Source organism: Abramis brama, assembly GCF_963993115.1.
Source record: "Abramis brama genome assembly, chromosome: 7".
NCBI classification, from domain to species: domain Eukaryota; kingdom Metazoa; phylum Chordata; class Actinopteri; order Cypriniformes; family Leuciscidae; genus Abramis; species Abramis brama.
The window spans coordinates 2,544,601-2,569,600 of NC_139969.1; the positions used below are offsets into that span (position 1 = coordinate 2,544,601).

General features: G+C 37.2%; 2 protein-coding genes across 3 annotated transcripts in view; one reads left to right on the forward strand and one right to left on the reverse strand.

Moving 5' to 3' along the window:
• Nucleotides 1-13,582, forward strand: part of ncana (neurocan a) — an 81,083-nt gene extending 67,501 nt beyond the window's left edge. For both annotated transcript variants that reach the window (XM_084119321.1, XM_084119322.1), the window contains 4 exons: nucleotides 3,064-3,146; nucleotides 4,105-4,249; nucleotides 7,657-7,839; nucleotides 9,744-13,582. In XM_084119321.1, coding sequence (XP_083975447.1) covers nucleotides 3,064-3,146; nucleotides 4,105-4,249; nucleotides 7,657-7,839; nucleotides 9,744-9,841 — 509 coding nt within the window. In that variant the 3' untranslated portion in view covers nucleotides 9,842-13,582. The remainder of the gene's footprint in view (nucleotides 1-3,063; nucleotides 3,147-4,104; nucleotides 4,250-7,656; nucleotides 7,840-9,743) is intronic.
• A 5,249-nt stretch (nucleotides 13,583-18,831) lies between these two features.
• The window catches only part of tm6sf2a (transmembrane 6 superfamily member 2a), a 12,974-nt gene continuing 6,805 nt past the window's right edge, over nucleotides 18,832-25,000 (reverse strand). Inside the window, exons 7-10 of the mRNA XM_084119011.1 lie at nucleotides 24,757-24,858; nucleotides 24,591-24,683; nucleotides 23,186-23,305; nucleotides 18,832-20,717 (exon numbers count right to left, since the gene is read on the reverse strand). Coding sequence (XP_083975137.1) covers nucleotides 20,508-20,717; nucleotides 23,186-23,305; nucleotides 24,591-24,683; nucleotides 24,757-24,858 — 525 coding nt within the window. The 3' untranslated portion in view covers nucleotides 18,832-20,507. The remainder of the gene's footprint in view (nucleotides 20,718-23,185; nucleotides 23,306-24,590; nucleotides 24,684-24,756; nucleotides 24,859-25,000) is intronic.

The following is a 25,000-nucleotide window of genomic DNA, read 5'->3' on the forward strand; positions in this document are numbered from 1 at the left end:
TTAGGATTTCACTTTTCTATGGAAGCTTGTTTTTTTCCACAGAATAAAAAAAAAATGTAACCGCGACTTTTAATCGCAGAATTGCGAGATATAAAGTCACAATTGCGTGTTTTAAAGTCAGAATTGTGAGATATAGGGCCCTATTTTAACGATCTGAAACGCAAGTGTCAAAGCGCAAAACGCAAGTAACTCTGTGGGCGGGTCTTGGCGCTGTTGCTATTTTCCCAGCGGGATAAATGACTCTTGCGCCAGGCGCAAATCTAAAATGGGTTGGTCTGAAGAGCTTCATTATTCATAGGTGTGGTTTGGGCGTAACGTGAAATAAACCAATCAGAGCGTCATCTCACATTCCCTTTAAGAGCAGACGCGCTTTGTTCTAAAGCGGATTCCTATCATAACGGCGGATTTGCCAGGCGCGCGCCAGAGCGGTTCACAGCCAAGGAGAGCAACGCTCTCGTCAGGGACGTTGGGGATGGAGAAACACACCCAAATTAACTTCGATTAAAAAGGCGTATGATAATTTGGGTAAATGTGTAAGCTAGATATATGCTTTTATAATAAATTGTCTATCTATCTATCTATCTATCTATCTATCTATCTATCTATCTATCGTAATAATGTATGATTTGCAAAAATGAAAACTGCTGCTTCTGTGTAGATGAGAGAATCAAAGTGTATGCGCGTTGTGCACACGCTACATTGATTATGGCCAAGCATGCACCCTTAAAATAGCTTATGAATAACATGCGCAACGCGCCACTGACTTTAAACTATTTTTTCCTGGTTAGTGGCGCAATTGTTTTCTAAACCTGCAAAATAGCATGAAGGAACGTTTGCGCCGGAACACGCCTCCTTTTTTGCGCTGAACCGCCCAGGGAGCGCAAGTTCATTCCCTAGTTTAGCAACGTGCTTCTGTGGAGGGAAAAGCGTGCTTTGCGCGGGTGCAAAATAGGAATGATACATGCGTCAGTGTACAAAGTCAATTGCGCTGGGTGCAAGATAGGGCCCATAAAGTCAGAATTGTGTGTTATAAAGTCAGAATTGTGAGATATAAAGTCACAATTGTATGTTTTAAAGTCACAATTGTGAGATATAAACTCGCAATTCTGACTTCTTTTCTCACAATTGCATGTGTAACGGAGGCCAGCTAGTAGTCGCTGTGCGAGTAAACCTCACTCCTCTGATCTCAATAGGCGCTCTAGTGACAGACGCTGCAGTCTTTAGCCTCCTCGTTAGAGTGCCTGACTCTCACGCCGGAGACCCAGGTTCGAGGCCCGCACAGAGCGGGGCGAGTAGGGCCTGTGTACCCTGGAAGTTCTCGCGAGAGCACAAGTTGAATTTGCTCAGTGAGTTTACTCTGGTGTCGAGTAATGATGCTCATTAAATATGCCCTTGTATCCGAGCTGCACCAATCACATCGGGTTATCTGATATAGGCGGGCCAGAGGCGAGATGACGACAGCGCTGTGACGTCGAAGTCATTAGTAAACATTGCAAGATGGCTATGGATGAACACCAGTTGTTTGAAAAGGCTTTGGCCGCTACAATGAACGAGTTAGACTTGGCTTTTTATCTGAAAGAGGAACAGAAGACGGCGGTAGTCTAATCTACCAGTTAGCTCCGCTGTTAGCTAAGCGTATGGGGCTTGTTGTGATTGGTCGTAGTGTTATCCAATGCGTGCAGTGAGACTTCATTAGTCGATGCCAGACCATTAATCTTTCAGATTTGTGTCTGGATTTCCAGGCTAGGGCCCAGGTGGAGGGGTTACACATGTTTATATCACACAATTGGGAGTTATAAAGTCAGATTTGCATGATATAAATTCGTAAATTGTGAAAAAAAGTCGCAATTATCTTTTAAAATGTTTTATTCTGTGGCGGAAACAAGCTTCAGTACTTTTCTTTAACTCTTTCCCTGCAGGCATTTATTTTAAGTTGCCGGTGCCAGCATGTTTGATCAACTTTCATGGCCCAGAATATTATGTTGATTGGATAGGCTGAACATGCAATATATCAAAAGAAAGAATAGAGCGTCTTGCTTCATGCATTCTTTTTTATCAACAGTTTAATTTGGGTAAGTGTCATAGCAACATTTTGAGCAAAAAGCTGAGAAAATCCCGTTTTAGTCAGAGACTTTGTCCGGATGGGATTCAGAGAGATGGTCAAAACACAGATGCAGGAGATCGAGTCCATCAACACTCTCAAAGCTTCACAGTCGACTCCTCTTCAACATTTCATTCAGTAACATATATGTATGTGTATAACAGTATATGCTGTTTAATGTCAGATGATCGCTTAGATTATGTGTGCGTCAGCAATGCTTCTATCACTTGTTTCTGCTTCTTCTTCGCCTGTGTTTTGATCCGGAGATTCAGGACTCTTTCAGAAGTTGCGTAATAGCGCAAAAAAAAATAAATAAATACAAAATCAAATCATTGAATTGAATCTCAGAGAGAATCGTATAAAATCGAATCATTCTGAGTTTGCAAAAAAAAACAAATCGTGAATCGAATCGAATCAAAATCTATGAATCGTGAATCGAATTGATTTCCTGTCTAGCCAAAGATTCAAAACACTAGTCATTTATTTAAAGAAAAATATAAAACGCACTTAACAAGCAAAGGATTAAATAAGCTATTTGCTTCTGCCTGCTCCTTCTCGTACTAATCCTTTTATATATTTTTTTATTTTTGTTTTTTTTGTTATTAAATTCTGACTGTGTTGTATTTTGTGGTTTTAAAATTTAGTTTTGCTGATTGTTCGAGATAAATAAAAATGAAATTAAATGAAATGAAATGAAATGAAAGCACATGCAGTTTGTGAGTTGATGAAAAGCTACTAATTAAATCATAAAAAAAATTAAATGAAACTTTGTTAAAAAAAAAAAAACCCTGCATGTCATGTGACCATTAACAGACACCAGAGTAAAGATGCGAATGTGCTGTTAAATCATTGAAATATTAACCTAACATCTCAGAAAGACTTTAAGTACATAATTTAGCTGGCTAAAATCACTTCCGGAGAGATTGACATGGGAAATCTTCTGGTTTTTCATCATGTTTCAGGTCTGGGTCATGAAAACGTCTGGATCGGTTTGAATGATCGTACAGTTGAAGAGGATTTCCAGTGGACTGATGGAATGGACGTTGTGAGTCTTTTTTAATATATTTATTAATCCAAATAAACATTGGTAAGCACGTCCACCTGTAGAGTGTGTTCAGCTCTTGTGAATGAAATCAAACTCTCAAACCACATTACGTATGTCTGCATGCACTCATATATGTCAGAAGAGCTTTTTAATCAAATATTTAATAAACATTTAGTCTCCTCCACTTATAAACTGATTATTCTGATGTGCATGTGAACAAAGCTTCTGTTTCACACACTGACTGCAATAATCTGACACTTATATTAAGACAATATCCAGTTATTTATCCTATTCAGATTTCAGTGCATGTTCTTATTCCAAATGTGAGCTCATTTGTAATTGTAAAATAAACCATTAAAATAAAAGGGAATTTGAAAATAATTCAAAAATTAAATCTGACGGAAGAACAAAACACTAAACTTGGTTAAGGTATTTATCTGATAAAATTAATTGGCATAAAAAATAAAAGTCAGCTACATGGTTTTATTTTACTATGCAAAAAAATGCATAGAATAACAAAAAGCAGACAGTAAAAAGCATGCATAATCAGTTTTTATTTCATATTTGGCTGTTTCTCTCTTGTTTTTGCATGTGTTCATAACTTCTTTGTATGACAGCCTGGTCAAAAATTCTGTTGCACATTTGTCATGTTTTATTGCGTTATTATCACAAATAAAACAATTGATTCTAAGCACAATGCAATATGCTTACAAAAACCTTAACACATTTTTAATAATATCTGAATAAAGGGTGAAGATGTCAGTTTTCCTCGGCCGGACCTCACTTTTGCCCACTACCATAGATGTGTTTTATACAAATTTTGGTTACATAGTTTCTATGCAATTTGCCAAAAATCAGCACTTTTGAGTGTCAGGTGAAAAATATGACATGCATGGACTGGAAGTCTACTCGTAATTAGCATTAGCATTAGCATTTACTGTGGTGAGCTCTGCCGCAGGTGTACGAGAACTGGCGGGAGAATCAGCCGGATAATTTCTTCGCGGGCGGAGAGGATTGTGTGGTGATGATCACTCGAGAGGACGGCAAATGGAACGATGTTCCCTGCAACTACAACCTCCCCTACATCTGCAAGAAGGGAACAGGTGAGAGAGACTGTGTGACGACGACTGGTCAAAACACTGGGACTCATATTCAGACAGGACGCTTTAAAATGATCAGAAGTGACAGTAAAGGCATTTATAATGTTACAAAAGATTCTATTTCAAATAAATCCGGTTCTTTTGAACTTTCTATTCATCAAAGAATCCTGAAAATTATTGTTTTCAACATTGATAATAATCATAAATGTTTCTTGAGCATCAAATCATCATATTAGAATGATTTGTGAAGGATCATGTGACACTGAAGACTGGAGTAATGATGCTGAAAATTCAGCTTTGATCACAGGAATAAATTACACTTTACTGTATATTCACATAGAAAATGCTTATTTTACATTGTAATAATATTTCACAATTTTCACTGTATTTTTGATCAAATAAATGCAGCTTTCGTGAGCAGAAGAGACTCTTTCATAAGCATTAAAAACTTTTACCAACCCCAGCCTTCTGAAGTGAGCATATGCAGTATACACACACACACACACACATTTATTAATGTCCAAATATATGATCATCCAACACACATTCACTTCACTGACACACACCTCAGAATGAGTCATGTTTCCAGTTTAAGTGGTTATTGATCTTTCTCTCTCTCTCTCTGTGTGTGTGTGTGCGTGCGTGCATGTGTGCGTGTGTGTGTTTGAGCTTCACTTAATAAACTGCATGAAGATCTCAACATCACGTTGACTTGTCGTCTCCTGTAGCAGTTTAGCTCTGGAGTGTCGACAGTAAAGCAGATTAAGTGTGTATCGATGTGTCTATTCCTCAATAAGAGTCTCAAACACTAATACAGTGTAAAGTCAGCGTGTTGTTTAGCTCTCATATCACTCGCGAGTTCAGCACCTCAGGCCTGCATTTCAATGAATGAGAGACGCTGATTCTCAGAGAACAGTCTTTCACTGCTCAAAACAAGGACGTCTCAGTTTTTAGGGCCGAGTTTTCAAACCCCTTTGAGAAGGTCTGAGATTGTGGATTTAAGCTCTGGGCTCGACGCTACACTTCCCACGATGCCGTCCTTTGTGGCGTCTCCGGGATCCAGGCGTTCCTGACGCCAGAGAGCAGATTTACTGCTGAGCCGGTGGCTTTCTGTCTGTGGAAATAAAGCTCATTGTCTGGAGACGGAGCGCTTGTGCCAGGACTTCATTTCATTTATTTCAAAAGGTTAACCTTTATTAAAAAAAAATCGTATTTTCCCTCCTGAAACCTGACATATTCAGATTAGTGCTTGATAAATAAATGTTTCTCAGGGACTGACTGTGATTGGGTCAATTTGACCTGTGTTTGGTTTTTTTTTTTTTTTTTTTTTTTCTCATTTAGGGTGATGAATGTGCTTGCACGTCTTCCACACACACATTAGCGGCCAAAAGTAATGTTCAGAGGGGATATTTGTTTTTAATGACCCTACAAGTTCGATTAAACCATCAAAATATAAGAAAAATATTTTATATATTTTAAACATGAGGGAAGAATAAAACACTAAACTTGGTTAAGGTATTTATCTGACACAATTAATTGAAATACAGCTACAGGTTTTATTTTACTATGCAAAAAATAAACGCATAGAAAATTAAAAAGCTGACATGAAAAAGCAAACATAATCAGTGTTAATGTTTGTCTGGTTCTCTCTTGATTTTGCATGTGTTCATAATTTCTTTGTATGACAGGCCAAAAAATTGTGCTGCACAATTTGTCATGTTTTATTATGTTATTATCACAAATCAAATAATTGATACCAAGCACAACTATGCAATATGCTTACAAAAACTCTTTTTTTATATAATATTTGAATAAAGGATGAAGATGTCAATTTTCCTCGTGGTTTTTTTTTTTTTCTTCAAATTTAAATTACATAGTTTCCATGCAATTTGGCAAAAATCAGCACTTTGAAAAACATCAGAGAGTCAGGTGAAAAACTGAAAAGATTATTGTAGCTTGTCAAACACTTAAATATGAAATGCATGAGAAATTGTCAAATTTAAGACTGGGGGCCCTATTTTAACGATCTGAAACGCAAGTAACTTTGTGGGCGGATCTCGACGCAAATCTAAAATGTGTTGGTCTGAAGTCGCTTCATTACTCATAGGTGTGGTTTGGGCGTAACGTGAAATAAACCAATCAGAGCGATATCTCACATTCCCTTTAAGAGCAGGCGCGCTTGTTCCATGGCGGATTGCTATTATAACGGCGGATCTGCCAGACGCACGCCAGGAGCGGTTCACAGCCGAGGAGACCGACGTTCTCATCAGGGCCGTAAAACACAGAGAAGTGACATTGGGGATGGAGAAACACACCCAAATTAGCTTCGGTTAAACAGGCGTATAATAATTTGGGTAAATGTGTAAGCTAGATTTATGCCTATTTTTTCACATCTTCATGGACACAACAATGATTTCCCTCGTGTGGTAATATTTTTCCTTGTAATAATGTATGATTTGCAAAAATGCTTCTGTGTAGATGAGAGAATCAAAGTGTATGTGCGTTGTGCACACGCTACATTATGGCCAAGCATGCGCCCTTAAAATAGCATCTGAACAACATGAGCAACTTGCACAACATGACTTTAGACGAGGTTTCTCCTGGTCTGTGGCGGAATTGTTTTCTGAAACTGCAAAATAGCACCAAGGAACGTTTGCGCCGGAACACGCCTCCTCTTTTCACTGAACCGCCCCCGGGAGCGCAAGTTCATTCCCTAATTTACCGACGTGTCTGTGGAGGGAAAAGTCCGCTGTGCGCGGGTGCAAAATAGGAATGATACATGCGTCGCTGTATAAAGTCAGTTGCGCTGGGTGCAAGATAGGGCCCTGGAAGTTTATTCGTAATCGAAGACTCGTCTCCAGAATCATCCAAGGAGAATTTGCTGTTTCTTCTGTTTGAGTTTCACAGTCATATAAATTATGTGAAAGGATGTTTTTGGTTGTTAGTGTTTGTTGGATCTCAGTAATTAATCTACACTGGAAATAAGTGTGAGAAACACATATTACCCTTGTCTTATCCAGACATAATACAGAGGCTCTTACACCAAGTATAAATAGCAATAAATACAAAAGTATAATACTTAGTTGTATTTAAGTATTAAAAAAATAAAATAATTTTGAACATAAAAATGTGGAAATTATAGAAATTGTAATACCTTTGTCACATTTTATATCTTCATTTTATAGCTACAATAGAGGTTTTCTGTTTTTTACATGAATCTTTAGTGTTTTTCATAGTGTCTTTTTTTGGCGAATTGCATGGAAACCATTGGGGGGTGAGTGTGACCTGTGACCTGTGACCTGTACTCAGATTTTGAACAGCACAGGACAGTCAGTCCAGTTATGTTGTGATGATTTGTGCATGTTTATGATGAGTTGAGCACTGATGTTCATAATGTGTTGTGTTTGCAGTGATGTGTGGGACTCCTCCAGCCGTAGACAACGCCTCTCTGGTGGGCCGGCGCCGCTCGCACTACGACCTCCACGCTGTGGTGCGATACCAGTGTGTCGACGGCTTCTTCCAGCGCCACATTCCCACCATCCGCTGCCGGCCCAGTGGAGTCTGGGAGAGACCCAAGATCATCTGTACTAAATGTGAGTCTCAACATGCTTATCTCAATAGATATATGCTACTTTTGATGAACTTGAGCCTTAAAGGGGCAGTGTGTAATATTTAGGAGGATCTGTTGACAGAAATGCAATATCATATACATAACTATGTTTTCAGTGGTGTATAAAGACCTTACTTAATGAACCGTTATGTTTTTATAACCTTATCATAAGCAGGTCTCAAGTCTCCTTACATCGACATGTTTCTACGGTGGCCCTAAACGGACAAACGCGTTTCATCACTATGTTGTTCTTCGTGTAAAGAAGCGAGCTAAAGTCAGCGAATAAAACACTGACACAATGATGAACAAGTAACAATAATATTTGCAATAACATATCGTTTTACTGAATAATTAAGTAAACCTAATTTCTTAATTCATCTTTGTAAAGAAACCTGCTTAACTGGCTCCTCTGCTGTCTCAGACGACGACATCACTTCCTGTTGGCCACCGTAACTTCTGTTGGGTGCAATTCACAACCTCACCACTAGATGCGCTAAAACTTACACACTGCACCTTTAAATAAAAATAATATTGTAGAACCTTATTGATATAGTGTTGAAAAAATTTAAACTATATTAATGCCCAGCAATATATTAAAAGTTGTATATATAATACAACCTACTTTATCTGCATACATACAGTATACTCATGCAAAGATATATATACTATGTGGAAAATATCGGCTTGTGATTGTTTATATAGTAATTGTCAAAAGTTTGGAAACATTACTAATTTTAATGTTTTTGAAAGTCTCTTATGCTCATCAAGCCTGCATTTATTTGAACAAAAAGACAGGAAAAAAAACAGTAATATTGTAAAATATTATTACAATTTAAAATAATGGTTTTCTATTTTAATACATTTTCACATGTAATTTATTCCTGTGATCAAAGCTGAATTTTCAGCATCATTACTCCAGTCTTCAGTGTCACATGATCCTTCAGAAATCATTCTAATATGATGATTTATTATCAATGTTGGAAACAGTTGTGCTTCTTAATATTGTTTTTATAACCTGTGGTACTTTTTTCAGGATTCTTTTATGAATTAAAAGTAATAAAAGGAACAGCATTTATTTAAAATGTAAATCTTTTGTAAAAATAAACACCACCGTTCAAAAGTCTGCGTCAATCATTTTATTTATTTTTTAAAGAAATTAATACTTTTATTCAGCAAGGATGTGTTAAATCGATAAAAGGTGATATTAAAGATTCATATTGTTAGAAAATATTTCTATTTTGAATAAATGCTGTTCTTTTTTAACAGTTTATGAATCAATAAATCTTGGGAAAAAATCACAGGTTATAAAAAATATTAAGCAGCACAATTACAAATCATCATATTAGAATGATTTCTGAAGGATCATGTGACACTGAAGACTGGAGTAATGATGCTGAAAATTCAGCTTTGATCACAGGAATAAATTACATTTTAAAGTATATTAAAATAGAAAACCATTATTTTAAATTGTAATAATATTTCACAACATTACAGTTTTTACTGTATTTTTTGATCAAATAAATGCACCCTTGATGAGCAGTATGTTCAAAAACATTAAAAATAGTAATATTTCCAAACTTTTTCCCGGAACTGTATGTCATCACAAAAATGTAAACTGTATTATTGCACAGCTCTACATATAAACTTGGACATATATTATATCCACCTTTATTCATATACATAAAGTACACTCACATAAAGCATTATAATTCAAACTATATAGAAAATCTCAACTCTAATGAAATTATATTTTCATATTGATCAGAAGTGTTTAATAACTGGTTAGTTTGACGCTTGCAACGCCAAGGTTCGATTCTCAAGGAATGCATGAATGTAAATGTATATGCAAAGCAGATGTAGTCATGTGACGGTGTGGTCTCCCTCCAGCACGGCGATCTCACCGTTACCGTCGGCAACACCACAGATCCCGGCGCGAGCATCGAAGACACCGGAGACACGGATCCGGGCACAGGGGGCGGAGCTAAACCAGCAGGGGTCGTGACCTCTGACCCCGTGACATCTGTTTCAGTGTTTCCCTGTTCAGAGGAAACGCAACAGACGGAAAGGACAGAAACTATCACTCCTCCTCTTCTCTCGTTTATACTGCAGTTTTTTAGCTCATTTAGGTTTCATTAACTCGACGTTCATTAGAATAACGTACTGACGGTTATTTGACGCAGGGATCCGGGCGAAACAAACGCCTCTCCTGCTCTTCATCTTTTGGGATAGTTGTGTTCGTTTGTTTAGGCGATGAAGGTTTTAGTAGCTCATGCTCATAGATTTCTTTGGGATTTAATGCTTGAATGAAAAAGTCCCCAAAATGAAAGAACTTCCCCCTTCATATCTGTGAAATAAGACGCTCTTGTACTCAGTCTAACATCTTTGTACCTTTTGCTTCGTTTCCAGTGTTTGCTGATGACTTGGTTTATATTTCAATCTTTAACTCTTGTGAAATGTTGGACTCTCTCATGTTCTGTCATGTTTTATCTCATGAAGTAAAGCGACATCCAAGTCACGTTTCACCACTAAATCAAAAGAAAAAATACATTTTGCGTAAAGAACATGAAGCCTATTTTATAAACTGGTAAGAATTTATTTATATTTTTTTTGCATTGTGACAATTACAGCGCATTTCCCATCAGATTAAAAAACCTAACATTAAAAAATCATCCTGTTCAGACCTTGGGCCCTATCTTGCACCCAGCGCAACTGACTTTATACACCGACGCATGTTTCATTCCTATTTTGCACCCACGCACAGCGGACTTTTCCCTCCACAGACGAACGTCGGTAAATTAGGGAATGAACTTGCGCTCCCGGGGGGCGGTTCAGCGAAAAGAGGAGGCGTGTTCCAGCGCAAACGTTCCCTGGTGCTATTTTGCAGTTTCAGAAAACAATTCCGCCACAGACCAGGAGAAACCTCGTCTAAAGTCAGTGGCGCGTTGCTCATGTTGTTCAGATGCTATTTTAAGGGCGCATGCTTGGCCATAATGTAGCGTGTGCACAACGCACACACACTTTGCTTCTCTCATCTACACAGACGCAGCAGTTTTCATTTTTAGAAAATCACACATTATTACAAGGAAAAATATTCCACATGAGGGAAATCATTGTGGTGTCCATGAAGATGTGAAAAAATAGGCATAAATCTAGCTTACACATTTACCCAAATTATCATGCGCCTGTTTAACCGAAGCTAATTTGGGTGTGTTTCTCCATCCCCAATGTCACTTCTCTGTGTTTTACGGCCCTGACGAGAACGTCGGTCTCCTCGGCTGTGAACCGCTCCTGGCGTGCGTCTGGCAAATCCGCCGTTATAATAGCAATCCGCCATGGAACAAGCGCGCCTGCTCTTAAAGAGAATGTGAGATGTCGCTCTGATTGGTTTATTTCACGTTACGCCCAAACCACACCTATGAGTAATGAAGCGACTTCAGACCAACACATTTTAGATTTGCGTCGGGCGCAAGAGTCATTTATCCCGCCGGTATAAGATCCGCCAGGAGATCCGCCCACAAAGTTACTTGCATTTCGCGCTTGATACTTGCGTTTCAGATCGTTAAAATAGGGCCCTGAATGTGTTTAGTTAAATTCATAATAAACAAACAACCTTGAAATATGCTTAATATAATACATTACAAACCTACTTTACAATTTGACTAATCTTTTTTTTATTAAACGTGTATCTGGAATGTGTTTAATTTAATTGTCACAGATCCAAAAATCCATGAAATATGGTTAAGCTTTTTTTTATGCAAAATGTAATTTCTCATTTCTTTCTTTCTGAGGTGAAATATGAGCAAAGCTGAACATGAGTTTGATCATTTATCTTCTGAAAGCTCGTGAATGTTTCCCACGTCACACAGGGATGATTGACAGGTGTCGCTTTACACATCAAACTGTCATTTCTGTGTTCAGAGTGATTCCCAGTCAGTCATTAGTGTCTGATCCAGGAGGATTGCAGTGGACAAAGAAACGCAGGCGCACTGAATCCTGAAGGAGGCGATGACGTGTCATTAAACCAGATGTGTGTTCACTCCGGTGACTCCAAAGATCAATCAGTTTGACCTGAGAGAAAGCTGAGCCAGGAGAATGTTAATGCATGAACACATACTTTGAGTTTGGACACATTGTGAGATGCATCAGTGTGAGGAATGGAGTTCACGTCTATTCTCATGACTGTGAGTGTGTGTCAGAGTTTCAGATTCTCTTTACATGCCTGTTGCTTGGTAACATGTCAGTGTTTCCCTGTGTGAGAGTGTGTGTGTGTGTGTGTGTGTGTAACATGTCGAAAAGTTTGTCAGTGTCCTTCCTGTGTGTGTGTGTGTGTGTGTGTGTGTGTGTGTGTATGTGTGTGTAACATTTCGAAATGTTTCTCGTTGTCCTTCCTGTGTGTGTGTGTGTGAGTGTGTGTATGTGTGTGTAACATGTCGAAATGTTTCTCGGTGTCCTTCCTGTGTGAGTGTGAGTGTGTGCGTGTGTGTGTGTGTGTTATTTGAGAGAACTGCATGCGTTTGTGAGTGTATGTTTTAGTATTTTTGTCTTTTCCAATACAAATCGAAATCGAGAGACATTCACTTAGATATTAAGTCATCTTTTTCCACAAAAATAAATAAAATAAAAAGTAATAAAAAGTAATGCTTAAAACAAGAAAAAATATCGGTAACACTTTACTTAAAGCCCTTATGTATAATGCATCATAAAAGTATTCATAATATACAATATAATGCATAATTTATTTTACAACATACTTGTAACCAAAAGTTAAAATGCATTAAAATATTCACAGATTCTTTGTTCCATTTGAAATAGTTTGTTCGTCATGTGTTTTAATGCATTATGCGTTTTAAAGGTGTGTTAAACTGTGGTTACAATTATTCATGAGATCATACAATGCATTATAAGGTGCATTACAGGAAATCATTAATGGATTAAAAATACTTTTATAATGCATTATATTTAAAGGCTTTAAGTATCTGCCAATGGGGTCAAGAAATACACTTATTTTATTTTAATTTTCAGCATAAACTCACTTAATTTAAGTTTTTCTTCAGTCATTCTTCTTCTTTATCTAAGAACGTTTAGATATTTGTGCTGGAAAACGAGACAAAAGTACACTCTAAACACCTAAACTCCCAGAATGCACCAGAACACACTCAATATACTTGCATTTAATTCACTGTTGGAAAATATTGATAAAACGTTTATTCTGAGCGATGCATTATTTTACCCATATTTGTGTGTTGTCATTTTTATTAAAATACAGTGTTAATAAAGTGCGCTCCGTGTTGATCTGACACACCGAAGCTCTCCTGAACAGGTTGGATCTCCGTTAGTTGTGTTTGTGTGAATCTGGATCTGTGTGTTTATTCATAACATGTAGCATATTCATTAGAGAACATGATGACACATAATCCATCCTCCGTTTGCTTATAGATCCGCTTTCTTCTGTATATAAATTGGATGGAGTTTGTTTTGGGTTCTGTCATGTTTTTTATGCTATTGTCTGATCACATTTAATCCCCCTATTCAATAGTTTTGCAGAACTGACATGGAAACGTGCGTTTCACACAATAACAACATGAGCGTATGTTTATGACATCCTTATGTTCGATGAATCTGAGGTCAAACCTTGATGTTTTTATGGCTTCACTTCTCGCTTGTTGATGTATTTTGTTCTTTATTAAACTTGAAACAAACCAACAATAAAACTGATTGGATCAGAACTGCTGTCATTCCAGATGTTTTGTTTAAAGTCCCCCTGTGGTGGAAATCCAGCTTTCAACGTTATGTGGTGTTTTTAATATGCTTTAAGACAAACCATGTGTAAATTCATAAGTCGACTCCATTGCTGAGTATTTCCTCCTTAAAACTGCAGTGAACCAAAGACAGTCTCAAAAACACGCTTTGAAATCGCTGGTGTTTCTGACGTCACAAACTACCTTGTAACCAATCAGATCAACGTGTGATCGTCAACCAGTGGATCTCTGAACTGAGTGAGTGAGTGGAGGCGGGGCTCATTTGCATATTCATAGAACCACGCATACTAAATGAGGCAAGGGTGTCGAATTACATTCAAGCTATTTTAAGGCATGAAGACATTTTTTTCAAGGAAAAAAAACGTTTAAATATGTCATTTTGGTGATCAAAGATGAGTTTTAAGTGATAAAATGATTGATGTAGGGGACTTTAAGTGACCCGCGTCCACATTTTACACCAACAGAAGTGATAAATGATGTTGAATTAAAGGCGTCTGAGAGACGTCCGATGCATGACACCAGTGTTTTATACTCGATTAGTTTTAGTATGCTGTGCTGTTTTACTGCTCATTATTGCTCTATTAGGACTCGTCCCTTTGGAAGGACACATTTATACAATTATTATGCAATTTTAGACATCAGCAGTCAGTCACACACACACTTTCCTCTGCTGATTTAGGCCAGAAACATACTTTATGCATGCTTACTTTAAGCTAAAGTCTCCATTTGCTACTATTTCTCATTTGTGATATGTATTTCCTGAGTGATCTGTTCTGTTTTGCAGTATTTATTTCTATATTAATCTTCATGTTTATGTCTGTCATATCTGATCCTGACACCCACTTCAGGTCCATGACCTCAGATTGAGCCCCAGTTGTTTAAAAGTAATCAGATTTTGGCTATTGGATTGGGTCAAATCTTGAAAATTGGTTGTTAAAAAAATAAATAAAAAAAAGTATTCTGAAATCAGATTAGATCACAAAATCCAATCTTGGTTTTGATCTGGATCAAATCATTAGTTTGTGTTGTTCAAAACTTTTTAGTAAGATTGCAATACTTTTGATCCAAGAAATCAGAATAAAGTATATGGATTACCTGATCCTGGAATGCAAAACATGGGATTTCCAAATCTAGATAATCCTGATCCAGATTACACTTGAAACGGGTGAGTTTGAGGTTATGATTTGGTAAAATGAACTGAGAGTAGAGACACCATGTTTTTGAAAGAAGTCTCTTCTGCTCACCAAGGCTGTGTTTATCAAAAATACAGTAATATTGAGAAATATTATTACCATGTAAAACAGCTCTTTCTATGTGAATATATAGTAACGTGTAATTTATTCCTGTGATCAAAGCTGAATTTTCGGCATCATTTCTCCAGTCTTCAGTGTCACATGATCTTTCAGAAATCATTCTAACCGGGTTTCTGCGGGTCTTTAAGTTTATGCTTAAAACAAGAACAAAATTATGAAGTTAGTGAGTTATGAAAACTTTTATATCAGCCCATTAGCAGATATTTATTCTTGTTTTAATCATAAACTCAATTCATTTTGATCAATTTCACTGAAACCGTATCTAAGTATCTTGCTTTAAGAATATTTATACATTTGCACTGGAAAACCAGACAAAAACACTGAGAAAGAACATCACTTTTTTTGCAGCGTGATCACAAGGTACAGTATAAGATATTTCCATATTCTTGTGGTTGGGAGCAGAGCGATTCAAGCTTTTGGGGCGATAAAATGAATTAAAAAGTAATGGATATCTGTTGGAAGTTGTATTTTTTTTAAACTCTGAAGATGCAAAAACAACTCGTGTTTCTCCCCAGACATTTACATTTAGAGAACATATTGATGTAGCTATTGTGTTCCCTTCAATTTATTACCTGGTATTAAAAAGGTATTTTAAAAGTCTAAAATTTACCTCAGTAAAACCTGCAGAAAGCCTGTTTAGAACAGTTTTACTGAGGTAAATTTAAGACTTTTAAAATACCTTTTTAATACCAAGTAATATATTGAAGGGTAAATATGATAAATATATCAAATGTGCCGATTTGCTGCTCAAGAAACATTTCAGATTATTATCAATGTTGAAAACAGTTGCTGCTGCTTTGCTGCTCAAAGTTATGAACAAACGTTCTTCCAGTAACATTAACAGAATGTTCTTTCAAAGTTATCTGATTTTTAATAATGTTCTCAACACGTCAGCACAAAAACGTTATTTAGAATATACGTTCGTTCATAGAATTTTTCTCCCTGAAACGGTTTGAGTTTTTAAAATGTTGCTACTTTTTTTTAGAACGTTCAGAGAACATTCAAAAAGTAACGTTCCCTTAATGTTTGAAAATTCTAAAATGGAATGTTCCCTTAATGTTTGTAGGCTATTGCCAGTGTAGGGGTAAAAGCATCGATTTATGTCTGTCCTCAGGGTTATCTGTGTCTGAATTAACATCTTTGACGGAGGTATAGATGGTTAATTTATTCGGTTCGAGTCTTTCATGTGTTTTCAAAGACAGATAAAGATCCGCCATTACCAGCAGACTCCCGCTTTAAGCTACTAATGAGCGTCTTTCGAAGTTTACGTTGCCATGGTTACCGCCGCCCACATCAAAGCATTCCGTTTAGCAAACGCAATAATTAAACATGCTCTTTGTAATTCCAGGAAAACTAGCCGACATCATTCAGCTTTTGAAATCCTAATGAGGCGATCTGAGAGACATCTGTTTGAGTCGGATTCAAACGTTCCCAGTGTGACACAGTCCAATTCAAACCCTTTACAAGACACCTTCAGAACTGCTCGAGCGCATTCAAAGGCTCATTTGAGTTAAATCAGAATTCATTTATAATCCATTACCGCCATTAGACCACAGGAACATCAGCCAAGAACATCCTGCATCAACATGTATAGATTAAGAACTGAGTTTTAAAATACTTTTGTCACAATGCATCACTTTTTATGGCAATGAACGCCAGAATTTAATGATTAATTATTCATTATGCTTTCATTTCTTATAGGAAAAATGTATCCCATTAGTTTAACCATCAACAAAATCCAGATGGATAATCAATACTCCAGGAGTAGCCTAGGCTCAATATTCCCTCCAGTCAGAATATTTTTGAAAATAATGATGAACTGTTGCACAGTAGCCTAATCAAAACTGGTTATGAAACGGAAGACTTTATTAGGATTGTAATTGAATCAAATCATTGTCAGAGCAAATATTTCCACCCTTATGAATAATGCAGCATGAAACAAAAGTCAACCTAGTCTTTTCCCACAAAAGTGGGCGTGGCTTGATTTGGGAATTGATTGGATGGTTGTGGTTTGCTATTGGTGGATCTCTTTTTTTTCCCTAAGTTTAATAAGCATTATTACATGAGGTTGTCAATCTGAAGTTACTTTTGATATAAAAAAAAAAAAAAAAAGTAGGCCTATCATAGCAATTTCTACAACTTTACCTAACCTAAAATAATGTTTTAAAGTAAGATGAACATTCTAATACCACGAAACATAACCATAATCCATAAATCCATAGGGAAGTTATTCTGATTCCAGATTATGAGGAACATGAATTATAATAAAAAAAATAATGATGTGCATTATGATACACCAATTGTATATTTCTCTTCAAGAACATTGTAGATCCAGTGATGCAATCAGTTGATTCGTAATTCATCTGTCTGATGGTAACCGGGTAAGAGGTCACTGGGCCGGTGACGCGATGATGTCATCAGCGCTGCAGAGCAAAGGTCAGGGATTTGATAGGACGAGGCAAAGAACTGCTCATGATATCTTTGAATGAATCATTCGTCTTCACGATTCACCATGTTGCAACACTATAAATATCTCTCCCTGCTGAACCCGTGCCCCGGCGTTCCCTTTGGAGCCCAACGCAAAGAATAATAAATAGCCAATTTCACAAGACAGGAGATATGAGGGTTCATGACACCACTGACAAATCATTGTATCACAGAAAAGTTCTCATAATGCTGCTGGGGAATCTCTATATAACATAAAAACAGAATAAAACATTTGGGTGAATCTGCCAGGAACATCTGATGAAAGAACTTAATTTTTTATTATTTATATTATTTATGAAAAAAGTTTTTCTTGACCATTTTTTCCCCTCATCTCACCATGAAATAGGTCAAATAAACCCTGGATAAGTTTTTGTGAGATCAGGATTTGTTTTAATAATGTAAACTAATATAAAAAATAATTAATGTACTTCCAAACACACACACACACACACACACACACACACACACACACACAGACAGACATGATCAGGACACACCCATCAAACGTCTCTGAAGCAGTCCAGAGTCCAGATTTATTCAGATTTCACCAACTGACCAGAGATAAACCTGCTAGAACACACACACACACACACACCACTGACCAGAGATAAACCTGCTAGAACACACACACACACACACACACACACACACCACTGACCAGAGATAAACCTGCTAGAGATCACACACACACACACACACACACCACTGACCAGAGATAAACCTGCTAGAACACACACACACACACACACACACACACACCACTGGCCAGAGATAAACCTGCTAGAGATCACACACACACACACACACACACACACACACACACACACACACACCACTGACCAGAGATAAACCTGCTAGAGATCACACACACACACACACACACACACACACACACACACCACTGACCAGAGATAAACCTGCTAGAACACACACGCACACACACACACACACACACACACACACACACACACACCACTGACCAGAGATAAACCTGCTAGAGATCACACACACACACACACACACACACACACACACACCACTGACCAGAGATAAACCTGCTAGAACACACACACACACCACTGACCAGAGATAAACCTGCTAGAGATCACACATACACACACACACACACCACTGACCAGAGATAAACCTGCTAGAGATCACACACACACACACACACTCACACACACACACACAGACAGACACACACACACACACACACACCACTGACCAGAGATAAACCTGCTAGAGATCACACACACACACACACACACCACTGACCAGAGATAAACCTGCTAGAGATCACACACACCACTGACCAGAGATAAACCTGCTAGAGATCACACACACACACACACACACACACACACACTGCAAAACTCTATGTAAAAAAGAAAGACAGACAACGTTAAATTCTTTCTGATGCATATCAATGTTTTGGTCGACAATACTTAATTTTTTTGCAGTGCCATACTTATAATAAAATCAATAAAATCAGGCATCTGTCTAATATCATTCTAATCACACTGATACTGGCAATAAAAGACGCAGCTGTGATAATTATCATGTTATGATTGATAACGTTTATAACCTAGCAGAGAAAACAAATTAATGCTAGAATTAGAAAAAAAGCAACAATACTTATATCTGCTAATTTTATAACTTTGGCTAATGTTCTGTTAAAAGTTACAAACAAACATTCTTCTATAGCGTTAACAGAATGTTTCGCTCAAAGTTATCTGCTCTTTAAAGCTACAATATGTAATTTTTTCCGCCGCTAACCTCTCACAATAACAAAGGCGTAGGTTGATGACGCATAAGCGGAATTATGGAACTTGTCGTCATGCTGATGAATCTAATAATGTTATGGATGAGTGAATACACTGATATTTTTAACATGACTGTGGAATGAAGCAGGGCGCGAGTGCTAATGAGAGACAGATATCAGCGCCACATGCGAGTCCTGCGGATATAAAGAATTAATACTCACACAGGTCAGTTTATTAGACGAATGAAACTTGTGAGGAAACGCAGTGCTGTTTCATTTGCTCTACACTATCACACTAAACTGCATTTGAGTGTGTTGAAAGTTATAATGTCATTCTATGTGTTAGTTTATCTGTGTGAGACTAGCAGTGAGCTAGATCAACATTAGAATAACACACTGATCATATTCTAACATTTCATCATGTTGAGCTATATAACATTGATTAGTTTTATGTACATTTGCTCACCTGTCTAATAAAGCTCATGCAAGAGCTCGTCAAGTCGAAGTTAGCCGCGGACGCTAGCTCTCGGCATCTCGAAAACGCCACGCTGATATTGATCCTTGTTTTAATTCTCCTTTTGTCCCAAAGTCTGCTTGCCATGGTCCATAATGTTTGAACGAAACACCAGCGTGAGCGCGCCGATAGACGTAACGCAGTTGTCCACATCTGTCGCCATGGTTACTATGGCAGTACGAGCGGAAACCAGGGATAACGCGGATATTACGTCATTGACAGGCGACAAGTGAACAGGGACGAGCCATTATTTAAAATCTGAAATTAAAAATCTTTGGCAACTTTTGGGATATTGTAAGTACACAACTGAAGGAAATATATCACACTGTGCAAGTGATTTTTGGATATTTTATTACAAAATTCTTACGTATTGTACCTTTAATAATGTTCTAAAAACGTCAGCACAAAAACATTCCTTACACATAATTTATGGAACTTCATCTGAAACTTTCTTTAGTTTGTCTAATGTTTGTTTTAAATGTTACTCCTTGTTTCGGAATGTTCAGAGAATATTCAAAAGTAACATTCCCATAATGTTTGAAGAATGTAAACGTTTGATAAAATGGAATGTTTGTTTAAAACATTTAAAAAACGGGATGTTTCGAACGCTCAGAGAACGTTCTGTTAGTTGGGATCAGAGCGACAGGCTCACTGGGAATTTTAAAAAGACACTAATATTGTCAGATACACATGTAGTCACTGATATTCTGATACTTTTACTGAGAACTTGAGGAGGAGTTGGTCTCGCTTCTGAAACGTCCCCAATTTATGCTGCACTGTCCTGCAAAGAGGACGCATGAACTGTCCATGATTCTAATTCTTCTTCTTGCCATTGCTGGCTTGTTCCTGAGGAACGCTCTTCATGAAGAAGGCCTGGTCCGTGTAGCAGCGTACGGCTAGTAGGACGGGCACCGCTGCGTACAGAAGGTTCAGCGTGACCACCAGACGCCACTCCTCTCGGGGGATCCGGTACGTGAACGGTGTGCGTGAGTGGACAGACGATCCCAGGTGAGTCCACTGGGTCTGAGGAGAGATCAGATACACAGTCACATACTGACAGATCAGCGACATCATTTCTGTTCTACACTCTTAAAAGTAATTGAAGATTCCAAAAAGTTTTTTTTTTGCAGCAATATAGACCTTGGGCCCTATCTTGCACCCAGCGCAATTGACTTTATACACCGACGCATGTATCATTCCTATTTTGCACCCACGCACAGCGGACTTTTCCCTCCACAGACGCACGTCGGTAAATTAGGGAATGAACTTGCGCTCCCGGGGGCGGTTCAGCGAAAAGAGGAGGCGTGTTCCGGCGCAAACGTTCCCTGGTGCTATTTTGCAGTTTCAGAAAACAATTCCGCCACTGGCGTTGCGCATGTTATTCAGATGCTATTTTAAGGGCGCATGCTTGGCCATAACACACACATATGTAGCGTGTGCACAACGCGCATACACTTTGCTTCTCTCATCTACACAGAAGCAGCAGTTTTCATTTTTGCAAATCATAGGCTATATTATTACAAGGAAAAATATTACCACACGAGGGAAATCATTGTGGTGTCCATGAAGATGTGAAAAAATAGGCATAAATCTAGCTTACACATTTACCCAAATTATCATACGCCTGTTTAACCGAAGCTAATTTGGGTGTGTTTCTCCATCCCCAGTGTCACTTCTCTGTGTTTTACGGCCCTGACGAGAACGTCGGTCTCCTCGGCTGTGAACCGCTCCTGGCGTGCGTCTGGCAAATCCGCCGTTATAATAGCAATCCGCCATGGAACAAGCGCGCCTGCTCTTAAAGGGAATGTGAGATGTCGCTCTGATTGGTTTATTTCACGTTACGCCCAAACCACACCTATGAGTAATGAAGCTCCTTCAGACCAACACATTTTAGATTTGCGTCGGGCGCAAGAGTCGTTTATCCCGCCGGTATAATAGCAACAGCGCCCGAGATCCGCCCACAAAGTTACTTGCGTTTCGCGCTTGATACTTGCGTTTCAGATCATTAAAATAGGGCCCCTTATGCGCCAGAGAGACAAGCGCGCAGCCATCTTTAGAATATTGTCAATGAACTTCCGGTTTTGCGGTCGCTCTGTATATCTCTATGGCATCGCTGTCGAAGAGTAATTAGCTGGTGAAGTGGATTTACTTATTGTAGAGTTAACGAAAGTTATCACGAGCATTGAAATGTTTAAAGCAGATGTCTTGACAAATGTCAGTAGACCGCACAGATTTTAAAACGGGCAGTTCATTCATAAATATGTAAGATCGCTGTGGAAATATTTTAATAATCTAAGCACATGGTCTAAAGCTGCACTTAGTGTCCGAATCAACTTTTGCTAGTTTAACGACGGGACAAATGGTCGGCGCTCCCGGCGCATGGTCTAAAAGGGTCGTTCCTATACGCAAGATCGCTGTGGAAATACAAACTGGAAGACAAAAGACAACAAGCGCAGCGCTGAAAAGGGGCGGTGCTACATAAGATATATAGAGACAGAGCACATTTAGGCCACGCCCACAGCGGGTTGAGTTTGTATTGCATGAAGCTGCCTCCTTATCATTTCTGACTTATAACAAAAAACAAACCAATGTCAAAAAGCTGCGATGTGACGGGTGTATAGCAAACAAGCTAAAAAACCCAGAACTATGTTTTTATAAGATGTCGACCCCAAAAAACGTGTGCAATGGAAAGATTCCATGGATGTTAAAGTTCTTCATGGAACCAAAGATGCCAATAGTAATCAGACAAAGTGTTATAGTTCTATCCATTTCTTCTGATTTTGAAGCTCTAATTAAATTTAGACAGTATTAGCTGTTATATCAATTATTGGCTATGACAAAAATAATTATTGGTTGTTGTAATCATTCATCTTAATTAATTTATATAAAGTTCCCCTGTGGTGAAAATCCAGCTTTTGGTGTTTTTAAAATGCTTTAAGACAAAGCATGTGTAAATTCATAAGTCGACTCCATTGCTGAGTATTTTCTCCTTAAAACTGCAGTGAACCAAAGACAGTCTCAAAAACACGCTTTGAAATCGCTGGTGTTTCTGACGTCACAAACTACCTTGTAACCAATCAGATCAACGTGTGATCGTCAACCAGTGGATCTCTGAGCTGAGTGAGTGAGTGAGTGGAGGCGGGGCTCATTTGCATATTCATAGAACCGTGCATACTAAATGAGGCAAAGGTGTCGAGTTACATTCAAGATATTTTAAGGCATGAAGGAAAATCTTTTAAATATGTAATTTTGATGATCAAAGATGGTTTTAAGGGATAAAATGACTACGGGGGACTTTAACACATTTTTCATTTTTCAGAAAGAGCAGTTCATTTAACTAAAAAATTTTAACCAGTACAAAAAATTATATAAAATCTGCAATGATTCTTTGTCTATTAAATTGTACAGCAAAAAATATAAACATAAAAGTTAATCTCAGTGTTATTTTAGTATTATTTATGATTATCATCATTATTATGCTGTGTTTTTACCTGAGCTACAGCTCCTGCGAGGAACAGCGTCCAGTCCAACATCCATGTGCATCCAGGAGTGTAAAGCCCATAAACACACGCGGTCAAGAGCGGCAGAACATAGAACAGGAACACCAGCATCTGCCAGGACATGAAACCCGTCAGTCCATCATATTTACATCACGTGATCTCTGTAAATATCACTGGCTGTCAATCCTGATTCTGTCTATAGTATTAGTGCATCTCAAATCATAAAAATACTATGCTTAATCTACCCGGGTGAATTTTCAAAGTCTGAATATTAATTATTATAAACATTACATTTTAAAAATTATATTAATATTATATATTTTTTTCCTGTATAGTATTTTCTAAATATGTAACACTTATTTTACAAAATATTTCTATAAGGATAAAATATTACATTATATTTGAAATTCACAAAAATATTTGAAAACATAAAATTATTCTATCCGTACTATATAGTATTAGTGCATCTCAACTCATAAAAATAGTAAGCTAAATATTTGCAGGTGAATTTTATTTTAAACAGCACGTATTATGAATATTAATTATTATAATCATTATGTAAATCATTATATTTATTACATTATATTCATATTAAAATTATATATATATAATATTGTATATATTGGTATTTAAAGTTTATATTGTATATATTGGTATTTAATATTTAGAGTATTTTCTAAATATTTAACACTTATTTTACAAAATATTTCTATAATGATAAAATATTACACTATTTAAAATGATAGATTAATAAAAAATTTGGAAACAGAAAAAGTTATGATTATATCAGTACTATATAGTATTAATGCATCTCAAATCATAAAAATAGTCAGCTAAATATATGCAGGTGAATTTTCAATTGTGCATTATGAATATTTATTACTGTAATCACACATTAAATCATTATATTTATGAAATCATATTAATATTACAATTGTATATATATATATATATAAAATACTAAAAACACCTTTACACAATATTTATATAATGATAAAATATTAAACTTTTTTTATGATTCACAAAAATATCTGAAAATGTAAATGTTATGATTCTATCTATACAGTATTATTGCATCTCAAATCATAAAAATAGTCAGCTAAATATATGCAGGTGAATTTTCAGTTGTGCATTATGAATATTAATTACTGTAATCATGCATTAAATCATTATATTTATGAAATCATATTGATATTACAATTGTATATACAAAAAACATGTGTTTTTTTTACACAATATTTATATAATGATAAAATATGACACTTTATTTATGATTCGCAAAAATATCTGAAAATAGAAATGTTATGATTCTATCCATACTATATAGTATTATTGCATCTCAAATCATAAAAATTGTGAATTTTCCCAGAGTGCTTCCTAAAGCAACTGAACTCACCATGACTTTTGGAAAGCCGACGCTGTCTTTCATGTACGGCTCGTACTGGTAGATGTAGTTAAAACAAGAATCCAGAGAACATTCAAGAACAACCTTAATAAAGAAAGCAGAAGCATGAGTGATGGACGAGATGGAGGGATAAACGGATGGATGTGCAGATACTCACAAACCCTCTGAAGACAGTGAAGATGATGGTGCCGAAGAGGCCGAGTGTGAGCATCAGGTCTATCGGCCGAGAAAACAGCGTTCGCTTCTGCTTCACCTCCACCTACAGGTGACAGGACACTCAACTAGTGTGTGTGTGTGTTTACAAGCCCAAACAAGTAATTCAAAATACAAGTCCATTTGACCTTTTCTCCTCGGTTTGATCAGTAGATCTTAGAGGATTGAGTCAATACTGTGCAGATGTG